The 12158-nt window shown below is 34.8% G+C and overlaps 1 protein-coding gene across 1 annotated transcript in view; it reads right to left on the reverse strand.

Moving 5' to 3' along the window:
- Positions 1–12158, reverse strand: part of Coprox (oxygen-dependent coproporphyrinogen-III oxidase) — an 82157-nt gene that overhangs the window by 24537 nt on the left and 45462 nt on the right. The window contains exon 7 of the mRNA XM_089091809.1: positions 1912–2050. Within this exon, the coding sequence (XP_088947935.1) occupies positions 1912–2050 (139 nt within the window). The remainder of the gene's footprint in view (positions 1–1911; positions 2051–12158) is intronic.

The raw sequence follows: 12158 nt of genomic DNA on the forward strand, positions 1-12158 counted from the left end.
AAATTCAAACTGAACTAAATTGGGACCATAGTTTTTTTTTGTTTTTTTTTTTACAGGAGTGGCTTCTATTACTGGTACAAATTTGGAGTCCTAGTACTTAGGGACATTTTATTCCATTTATTCCTCACCGTTGGAACAACCAGGCATTACCTGGTTCATCACTTATAGATCCCTACCAAAAGAATATTTAAAAACTGCTCTTGATTGAGACCCAGCATGCTTATTTCTGTAACAAGTAAACTCCCTAGTGATTTTTTCTCGAACTAATCAAATGTCACATTAACTTTGATATTGCACCATCTTTTTGGTAAGATGATCCAATATCAATATCAATGAATAAAGGCACCAGCGGCGGATCCAGTGGGGGGCACCCCCCCCCCCCCCCTAACGTAGTCTAAAATAGTGTAATTTACCTGATTAACGCAAGTTTGCGTTAACTAAACTTACTCCTAACGCAAGTTTATCGGATCAACCTCTTTTGCGTCCCCCCTCCCCCTACAAAAAGTCCTGGGTCCGGCCCTGAAAGGCACTATATTGAAATTATAAGTTGGAAGATTAAAAAAGAAGCATCTGATATCCTAGTAAGGAACTTGCTCCTGTAGACTCCCCTTAAATCTGACATTGCTCAAATTGCTCGACACGATAAAAAAAAATTGGCAGAAAGAGTAACTATTCAGAACTGAATAGAGAAAAAAAACTTTGAACCAAAAAGGCAATGTCTTTGCTAGCTAATTCAATGAAATTAAGGACTTTAGGGACTTTTTAAGAAAATAGGGACATATGTTCGCCCATTGTCATGTAGTTTTGATGGTTTAAAAATTCTTAGAAAGGTCAAAAATCTCTAAAATTGGATGTCCCTCGATTTGAACATTGTCTGCTCTTCTTTGCTTTTGCGCAACCAAAAAATAATCCTTTTTTGGATCAGATCGTCACTCTGCTGAAAAGCAGATCCTTTATGACAACCGGAGACATTCAGGACAGTAGATAGAAACCGATGAGCCACCCAGGAGCTTCCCAATTCGAAAACCCACCAAAAAAGACCAAAGTTCCTTAACAAGACAAAGACCTGGTTTGATTCCTCATAACTTTCTGCAGCCGGGCCAAACCATCACAACCACGACAAATTTTCAGGAAATCAACGAAAGTTAACGAAAATGGCATCAGCAGCAGCCGGCACTGGTCAAGAGAAGAGGTCCAATCCTGCTTAACGACAAGGCCCATCCGTAAGTTTCACAAGTTACAGTCCAAAAATTAAACGAATTGAGCATTGAAATTCTGCTTAGCCTACCATAGTTCCCAGAGCTCTCACGAAGCAACTATCATCTTTTCAAGCCTCTCAATAACTTTCTCACCGGTAAAACCCTTTCCAATCCTGATGAGGCAACAAACGCCTTTGTCGGCTTCACCGAATTCCGAGCACTCAATTTTTATGCCTACGGAATTAGTCGACTTGCGTTATTTTGGCAAAAGTGCAGTGAATCAAATAGCGCTTATTTTAAATAAATTAAATAAATAATCAGTAAGGTAGAGTTTGAAGAAGATTCATAAAATTGGACAAAACTTTTGAAACAATTTGATGCAGTCTTAGTGATTCAACGACTTGCATTCCTCTTAGCGTCAAGAGAAAACATTGACATATAGATAAGGAAATGCAAGACGAGCTGAATTTGAGTCCTCCAACAAACACGGAGATACAAGAATTACGGGCTTTAATAAGCGAGTTGGCAACAGCAGACGGTGCCGGTGGACACCCAAATTTGTGCTGGAACCCAAAGTGATGAGAGAGAGCATAGAATTTACTCTCAAACTCATTATTACCCACTGATATCAAAATTGCAGGTAGCAGACAGTTCCATAACTTCGGTAATAGCATTTGAACATAGCAAAAACACATGAATAAAAGAAACTTACAATTTTTTCACCTGCATCATCTTCTACTTCAAAGTATCTATAGTTGAAATGTACCGTAGGAACAAATGGATTTCTTGGATGTATAACACAGCTTACACCAGTTGCAAAGAAGGGAACATTTTCTCTCATTTTCTTCCCTCTAGAAATACAGGGACACAAACTTCAAAATTACCAAGAAGTTACAGATTACAAAACACCAAATAAGCTATCAAGAATCTCTTTGGTCTTAGTAGGAAGTAAAGGAGAAAGAAAATAGACAAAGGATAGCTGGGTAAAAAAAAACCATCCTGCATCTATGGTACTACCAGTCAATCACGTGAAAAAAAAAAACCTGAACACAGCATGGAATAAATATCTTTTTTTTTTTAACTATATTCACCAAAAATGTAACCACCACTTGAGGGAGAGAATCTAAGGACAAATAGAGTTGAGCCGAAGTCCAAAGAGCGCCCAAGCATGGCAAACTTTTCAATAATATCTACAAACATGTATTACTTGCAGTATAGCTTTCCAAGAAGTTCGGCACTCCTGAGCATGAATGCGAAAACTGTAATGCCATTTTTAATTGCATTTTTAGATTGAATTTAATATATATTTGATATGAAAGTGAAATTTCTGGTCGGTCAAACTAAATCCCTTAGTTTTTGCGTGGTATTACCATTCCTGAATCAGCTTCAAATTACGATTCTTCCTCACTAGACAGTTTCTCTTTCTTTTTTTAAACATATTTTTCATTTCCGGTTACCATGGGCTATGGTTCACTCTTTAATAAGTCGCGTATGACGCTGCAACCACGATTAGTTTTAGTTTCGAAAACTACCGCTTCCGCTACTAAGAGCATTAAGAATTAATAGAATTTTACAATACAGCAGAGAACCTACTCTGGCGCTATGCGTTCCCTCTCGAAACATCTCCTCTCCGGGAATCCCCTGGTAAATTCCCTAGCGGAATACCCCCCCCCCCCCCAAATAATCCCCCGCATGCAAAATTGAACAGCCCCAGAGAAAACAAAATGGGTACTTAGAAAAGTCGATCAGATGCACTAAATGGTAAAAAATGGCCAGGTTCTGATTTTTTAATGAAACTTAACAAGCCGATTTCAGTAACAATACAATATTAGAAAAAAAAAATTAATAGAACCAAACAGTTCATCACATTTTCTGAGCAAAGTACGGCCGAAACAAACCAGATCAGTTGGGAACAGTCTAGCGTTGCCTATATTAAAAAAAAAAGTTTTTTCAAGTGAAAGTAAGGTGCAACATTAAAACTTGAAAAGAACAGAAATTATTACGCATATGACGGGGGTTGCTCCTCCTCAACACCTCGCTCTGTACGCTGAAGTTTTTAGTACTTTTTAAAAAAAAGCTTCTTATCGTTCTAATTAAACGAACATGGTGTTTCAGGAGCCGTTTTCACAGAATTGGGACAGAATTCAAACTTTAGCGAAAAGAGCGAGGTTTTGAGAAGGGGCAACCCCCCTCATATTCATATACATAATAATTTCTGTTTGTTTTAAGTTTTAATGTTGTTCCTTACTTTCAGTTGAAAAAACTTGTTTTTTATTTATTTAATTTCTGATCGTTTAAATTGAGCCGGCAAAGCGAAAACAAGACATAGGAAGAATTTCGTACAGGAATTCTGGCAAATTCTCCCAATGTAAAATTTCCCCTGTAAAAATTCACCCGCTTGAAACTTCCTCATGGAAAATTATCCCCACAGAAAAATCCCACCAGCAAAAAATTTAACCCGCGCCACCTGAAAAATGTATGCACACTTCCCACTAACAAATACTATACGTAGACAATGGACAAATTTTTAACTTAAAGACCTTTTCCCAGGGGCTGTGGGGGGTCATGGTCATGTCTCCAAAGGCATAGTTATTCGGCCTTTCAGATATACTGAAGAAAATGGCTATCTCAAAATTTTGATCGGACGATTTTTAGAAAAGAAGGGGCTTGGAAGGGGACCTAGTTGCCCTCCAATTTTTTTGTCACGTACAAAGGGCACTAGAACTTTTAATTTCCGTTCGAACGAGTCCTCTCCCGGTAATCTAGGACCACTGGGTCGAAACTTTTACCCCAGAAAAAAACAACAAATAAACATGCAACCGTGATCTTTCTTCAGGCAAAAACTACAAAATTCCACATTTGCAGATAGGAATTTGAAACATCTACATAGGGTTCTCTGATACGCTGAATCTGATGGTGTGATTTTCATTAAGATTCTATGATTTCATAAGATTCTAGAGGGTGTTTTTCTCTTTTTCCGAAAATCAGACAAATTTTCTCAGACCCGTAACCTTTAATGGGTAAGAATAAACTTATTGAAACTTATATATTTGAAATCAGCATAAAAAGCCAATTCTTTTGATATAACTATTGTCATCAAAATTCTGTTTCATAGAGTTTCGGTTACTATTGAGCCGGGTCGCTCCTTACTTACAGTTCGTTACCACGAACTGTTTGATAGGGCCATAAGGCTTCAATGTATTATTTATTTTGTTTTTACCAGTGGCACTTCGTATGAAAGGTATAGACTTTGGAGGAGGGTCATTTGATTCGAAATTAAAAATTCTACTGCCCTTTTTAAGAGTCAAAAGTGATCGGAGTGCAACCAGCAGACCCCCTCCCCCCAAAATATTTATTTGACCTTTCTATGTTGAACCAAATGGTTATCTAAAAATTTCATTCGGATGTCTTTAGGGAAAAAGGAATACGGGAGCGGAACTAGTTGCCCTACAATCTGTTTGGTTACTTAAAATGACACTTAGGCTTTTAATTTTGATTCAGATGAGCCCTCTCCTGATCTTCACGGACTCTTGGTTCGATACGACCATCTCTCTCTCTCTCTAGAAAAAAAGTGATCTTTTTTGCAAAATAAAACAACAAAATTTCAAATTTTTGCAGATGGGAGCTATAAACCTCTACAGAAAATTTCTCTGATCGTTTTGGAGTTAGGGAGAGGGGCGGATGCATCAAAGTGTACATTTTAATGTTAAAACATCCTAACTCTCATTGAGCCTTCAGATAAATACAGCATTAGTTCTAAGGAAGGGGAGGTGGAGGTAAGTAGTAATCTAGGTTATACTTTGCGTAGGTTATGTTCCATCCTGTGTTATTTGCAGCCTTTACATTCCCTGGCACCTTTCCATGGCAGATTACCAGACTAGTTATTGCTATTGTTGTCAATTGAATATGGAATTATACAAAACCTACCAGACAAGTTTCCGGGCCAACCAGACATGTTTCTGGGTCAAGCAGACAAGTTTCTGGGTCAACTATAAGTTTCAGGACCTTTACTTTCCATGGCATCTTTCCAGAGCATGTACCTATGGATTTGGGGCCTTTACGTTCCTTCCTGCTATAGCAAGGCTGGTTTGGTGGGTATAATCTGGTTTGGTGGGTATAGTCTGGTTTGGTGGGTATAGTCTGGTTTAGTTTTTCAAAGAGAGTGAGTATTTGACATTTTTGCAAAAAGGGATAAGGAATTCGCAAATTGGACACTATGAACGATATTAATTAATGTTTTGAATAATAGAAGTGTGAATGATTCTAATTAGTGATTGTATGATGGTGGGGAAAAAAAGAAGGATTAAACTGATTAACAGTTAAGGTAACCCCGAAGGGGTTGTTAACTCAGGTAATTTGTTATAAATTTGAAACAACATCAGTCTATGAAAATGACTAACAACGATAGAATGACATTGTGAGTTGACCTAGCTTTACCTGTCCGATGTGTCAATTTTGGAGGGAAAATCAAAAATACTCAGAATCTAAAATAAATGGGATCTGCCTCAAGGGGATGGCTCAGAGGCCCTTCATTCCCCCATTTCTGCGGGCAGAGGAGGGGGGGGGAGGATCAATTTTGGAGGGAAATACAAAAATACTCAGAATCGAATATAAACGGGATCTGACGCAAGGGCTCGGCTCAGAGGCACTTAGTTCCTCCATTTCTGAGGGCAGGGGAGGGGGGGAGGGTCAATTTTGGAGGGAAAAGCAAAAATGCTCAGAATCCAAAATAAATGGGATCTGCCACAAGGCCAAGGCTCAGAGGCCCATCGTTCCCCAATTTCTGAGGGCAGGGGAGGGGGAGGGTCAATTTTGGAGGGAAAACCAAAAATTCTCAGAATCGAAAATAAAGAGGATATGCCTCAAGGGCAAGGCTCCGAGGCGCCTCCTTCCTCCATTTCTGAGGGCAGGGGGAGGGGGAGTCAATTTTGGAGTGAAAACCAAAAATACTCAGAATCGAAAATAAATGGGATCTGCCTCAAGGGGAATGCTCAGAGGCCCCTCCTTCCTCCATTTCTGAGGGCAGGAGAGAGGGGGATTCAATTTTGGAGGGAAAACCAAAAATACTCAGAATCGAATATAAACGGGATCTGCCTCAAGGGGAAGGCTCAGAGGCCCTTCGTTCACCCCTTTCTGCGGGCAGGGGAGGGGGGAGGGTCAATTTTGGAAGGGAAAACCAAAAATACTCAGAAAGTTCATTTTGAATTTCCTTCACTGAAATGCAAGAGTTGGAATATTTCAGTAGTGTTTTGTTGTGCTTTACCTTGTCACAGTTACATTCTCTGAACTTTTCGAAGTTCATTATGGATTTCTTTCGTTGAAATGCAACAGTTGGAATATTTCAATATTGACCTGCTATGCTTTACCTTGTCACATCTAAATTCTATTGATTTTTCAAAGTTCATTTTTAATTTCTGTAGTGAAATGCAAGAGTTGGACTATTTCAGTAGTGACATGTTGTGCTGTACCTTGTCACAGTTACATTCTCTTGATTTTTCGAAGTTCATTTTGAATTTCTGTCGTAAAATGCAAGAGTTGGAATATTTCAGTAGTGTTTTGTTGTGCTTTACCTTGTCACAGTTACATTCTGTTGATTTTAATAGTTCATTTTGAATTTCAATCATTGAAATGCAAGAGTTGGAATATTTCAGTATTGTATTGTTGTGATTTACCTTGTCACAGTTACATTCTCTTAATTTTTCGAAGTTCATTTTGAATTTCTTTTGCTAAGTGCCAGAGTTGGAATATTTCAGTAGTGACTTGTCGTGGTTTACCTTGTCACAGCTACGTTCTCATGATTTTTCAAAGTTCATTTTGAATTTCTGTCGTGAAATGCAAGAGTTGGAATATTTCAGTAGTGACTTGTCGTGGTTTAGCTTGTCACAGTTACATTCTCTTTATTTTTTGAAGTTCATTTTGAATTTCTGTCGTGAAATGCAAGAGTTGGAATATTTCAGTAGTGTTTTGTTGTGCTATACCTTGTCACAGTTACATTCTATTGATTTTCATAGTTCATTTTGAATTTCTTTCATTGAAATGCAAGAGTTGGAATATTTCACTAGTGTTTTGTTGTGCTTTACCTTGTCACAGTTACATTCTCTTAATTTTTCAAGGTTCATTTTGAATTTCTTTCGTGAAATGCAAGAATTGGAATATTTCAGTAGTGTCTTGTCGTGGTTTACCTTGTCAAATATACATTCTCATGATTTTACTAAGTTAATTTTTAATTTGTTTATTGAAATGCAAGATTTGTAATATTTCAGTAGTGTCTTGCTGTGCGTGACCTTGTCATAGATAAATTCTCTTGATTTTCCGAAGTTAATTTTGAATTTCTGTCGTAAAATGTAAGAGTTGGAATATTTCGGTAGTGACTTGTTGTGCTTTACCTTGTCACAGTTAAATTCTTTTGATTTTTCGAAGTTCATTTTGAATTTCTCTCGTAAAATACAAGAGTTGGAATATTTCAGTAGTGTTTTGTTGTTCTTTACCTTTTCATAGTTACATTCTGTTGATTTTAATAGTTAATTTTGTATTTCTTTCATTGAAATGCACGAGTTAGAATATTTCAATATTTTTTTGTTGTGCATTACCTTGTCATAGTTACATTTTCTTAATTTTTCAAAGTTCATTTTGAATTTCTTTCGCAAGGTGCAAGAATTGGAATATTTCAGTAGTGTCTTGGCATGCTTTACCTTATCCCAGCTACATTCTCATGATTTTTCAAAGTTCATTTTGGATTTCTTTCGTTGAAATGCAAGAGTTGGAATATTTCAGTAGTGACTTTTTGTGCTTTACCTTGTCACAGTTACATTCTCTTGATTTTTTTAAGTTCATTTTGAATTTGCGTCGTGAAATGCAAAAGTTGGAATATTTCAGTAGTGTGTTGTTGTGCTTTACCTTGTCACAGTTGCATTCTGTTGATTTTCATAGTTCATTTTGGATTTCTTTCATTAAAATGCGAGAGTTGGAATATTTAAGTAGTGACTTGTTGTGCTTTACCTTCTCACAGTTACGTTCTGATTATTTTTCGAAGTTCATATTTAATTTCTGTCGTGAAATGCAAGAGTCGGAATATTTTAGTAGTGTTTTGTTGTGCTTTACCTTATCACAGTTACATTCTGTTGACTTTCATAGTTCATTTTGAATTTATTTCATTGAAATGCAAGAGTTGGAATATTTCAGTAGTGTTTTGTTGTGCTTTACCTTCTCACAGTTACATTCTCTTAATTTTTCAAATTCCATTTTGAATTTATGTCGTGAAATGCAAGAGTTGGAATATTTCAGTAGTGACTTGTTGTGCTTTAACTTGTCACAGTTACATTCTCTTGATTTTTCAAATTTCATTTTGAATTTCTGTCATGAAATGCAAGAGTTGGATTCTGGTTCAAATCTGAAACTTTAGTCGTTTTTTGGATAGAAAAATAAAACAATTTCTATAAAATCTGAGCTAAAAAAGGGTTCTTGACCGTAAACTCTAGTTTTTTTTGTAAGAAAATTATGAAAAATACAATTTGTTGGCTCAGAGCTGAAAATTAAGTCCAATTATGAATCGAAAAATAAATAATCTGGATAAAATCTGAGCTAATAGGGGTTTTTTGCAGTAAAATCTAGTTTTTTGTACGAAAATTATGGAAAATAGAATTCTCTGGTGCAAATCTGAAACTTTAGTCTATTTTTGGATCGAAAAATAAACTATTTCTGTAAAATCTGAGCTAATAGGGGTTTTTTACTGTAATCTCTCGTTTTTTTTTGTAAGAAAACTATGGAAAATACAATTCGTCGACTCATAAGGGAAAATTAAATCTAGCTACGGACTGAAAAATAAACTACCTCTATACAATCTGGGATAAAATTGGATTTTGCCAGTAAACAATTTATTTATTTGAGGAAACTATGGAAAATGCAATTCTCTGGCTCAAATTTGAAACGACATTCTATTTTTGGATCGAAACATAAAATACTTCTGTAAAATCTGAGCTAATAATTGTTTTTGACCGTAAACACTAGTTTCTTGTAAGAAAATTATAGAAAATACAATTGTCGGGTTAAAATCAGAAACTAGTCTATTTTTGGATCGAAAAATAAAATAATTTCTACAAAATCAAAGCTAAACAGGGTTTTTGACCGTAAAATCTAGATTTTTGTAAGAAAATTATGGAAAATACAAATCTCTGGTTCAAATCTGAAACTCAAGTCTATTTTTTGATCGAAAAATAAAACTATTTCCGTAAAATCTGAGCTAAAAAATGGGTTTTTGACCGTAAACTCTAGTTTTTTGTAAGAAAATGATTGAAAATACAATTTTCTGGTTCAATTCTCAAACTTACGTCTATTTTTGGATCGAAAAATAAAACCATTTCTATAAAATCTGAGCTAAAAGGGTTTTAGATAATAAACTCTAGTTTTTTGTAAGAAAATTATGGAAAATACAATTCATTGGCTCTTAGGTGAAAATCAAGTCCAGTTATGGATCGAAAAATATATTAATATTTTTATGGATCGAAAAATATATTATGGATCGAAAAATATATTATGGATCGAATATATTATGATACATTATTAATATCAATGATTAACTTTGGACATTTTGAATCTGTTCCATAAACTAGTTCACCATGTTCTCTCTTGATATTGTAGCTATTGTCTTCTCTTAGTTCGTAATCAGTATAATAATAACTATTCCATTTAGAGTCATACACAATTTTTACTGGTGTCTTATCAACAGGATCAATATGCTTTTCGTCTTTGGTATTATTTGATTCATTGACTTTTGGATCAATGGCAGTAGCGTTTGCTGATGCTTTGATTTTCATTGATTCATCTCTATTTTTCATAGTGATATTTTCTGACAATGCCCTTTTTATTTTTCTGGCAATTTCACTTTCTATTATCACATTATTTTTACATAGGTAACAGTTTCGGCACGTAGACAAGATGTGGCTTACGATATTACTAGAAGAGTAGGCCTTTCTTTTATTGACCTTCCGTTGAATGTTAATACCCGAAAGCTGATAATTGGATGTATCAGTAGGTAATGTGTTACCTGCAACAGTAGCAATGAGTTGTCCTCTATCATCAACGATTATTTTTATGTTGGCATTCTCTTTGAGTGCAATCATCTCTGGAGATCTCAATCTCGCATAACCACCAACATAAAGAGTTGAATTTTTTCGGTATTCAAAAGAAATTTAATTCCTTACTGTCATGACAATGCATGCATACAATTCCAATAGTGCTACCACTTGTACTTGTTTCATAGTTTAAATACTTCTCCTTGTTGGCATTCAATGCTACAATAACCTTGTTATGTGAACACACTTTATTAAAATGCTCCATCTTAACTTTTTTTTAAGATATGACTTATGTGTTTATCGTTCCACTGCGTAAAAAATACTGATTTAATACATGCAATATACTAGGTAGTGTCAATAACCGGATCATAGAATACCGATAGGACAGCCACATCGTATCTCTGACAAATAATAGAGTCCAAATGTGAGAGCCATAAGCATATTTTGTCATTTTAAGACACGTACAAAAAAAAAAGATAAAAAATAAATAAAGTTGAATAATTTCGAAGTTTAAAAAAAAAGTGTTTTTATGGAAAAAATATTGAATTAGAATCAACAGTCCTCATCATTATGAGTATCCAAAACTGGACTTAAGATTCACATTTGAACTAGAGAATTGTATTTTCTATAATTTTCTTACAAGAAACTAGATTTTACGGTCAAAAACCCTTATTAGCTCAGATTTTACAGAAATAGTTTTATTTTTCGATCCAAAAATAGACTTAAGTTTCCTATTTGAACCAGGGAATTGTATTTTCCATAATTTTCTTATAAAACACTAGCGTTTTCGGACAAAAACCCTTATTAGCTCAGAATTTAAAGAAATACTTTATTTTTCGATCAATAACTGGACCTGATTTTCCCGTATGAGCCAATGAATTGTATTTTCAATAATTTTCTTACAAAAAACTAGAGTTTACGGTCTAAAACCCTTTTAACTCAGATTCTATAGAAATGTTTTTAATGTTCGATCCACAAATAGACTTAGGTGTGATCATTGAACCAGCGAATAGTATCTTTCGCCTATTTCTTAACAATGACAAGATTTGGAGCCCAACAATCCTTTTTTATATCAGACGATATGGAAATAATTTTATATTTCGATCCAAAAATAGACCGAAGTTTCAGTTTTGAGTCAATGAGTTGATTTTTCCTTAATTTTCTTACAAAAATCTAGATTTTACGGTCGTAAAACCCCTTTGTGGATCAGATTTTGTAGAAAGTTTTATTTTTGATCCAAAAATAGACTAGAGTTTCAGATTTCAACCAGACAATTGTATTTTCCATAATTTTCTTACAAAAAACTAGAGTTTACGGTCAAAAGCCAGTATTAGCTCAGGTTTTAAATAAGTAGTTTATTTTTCGATCCAAAAATAGAATGACGTTTCAAAATTGTGGCACAGAATTGCATTTTCTATAGTTTGCTCATAAAAAAATATAGTTTACGGTCAAAACTCCTTATTAGCTCAGATTTTACAGAAATAGTTTATTTTTCGATCCATAACTCGACTTAATTTTCACCTATGAGCCAACGAATTGTATTTTCCATAATTTTCTTTAAAAAAAACACTAGAGTTTACGGTCAAAAACCCCTATTAGCTCAGATTTTACAGAAATAGTTTATTTTTCGATCCAAAAATAGACTAAAGTTTCATATTTGCACCAGAGAATTGTATTTTCCATAATTTTCGTACAAAAAAACTAGAGTTTACTGCAAAAAACCCCTATTAGCTCAGATTTTATAGAGATTATTTATTTTTCGATCCATAACTGGACTTAATTTTCACCTCTGAGCCAACGAATTGTATTTACCATAATTTTCTTACAAACAAAACTAGAGTTTACGGTCAAAACCCCTTTTTTAGCTCATATTTTATAGAAAAAGTTT

This window comes from Artemia sp. Qi Xiang Cuo, chromosome 1 (assembly GCF_049724085.1).
Source record: "Artemia sp. Qi Xiang Cuo chromosome 1, ASM4972408v1, whole genome shotgun sequence".
Classification (NCBI taxonomy): domain Eukaryota; kingdom Metazoa; phylum Arthropoda; class Branchiopoda; order Anostraca; family Artemiidae; genus Artemia; species Artemia sp. Qi Xiang Cuo.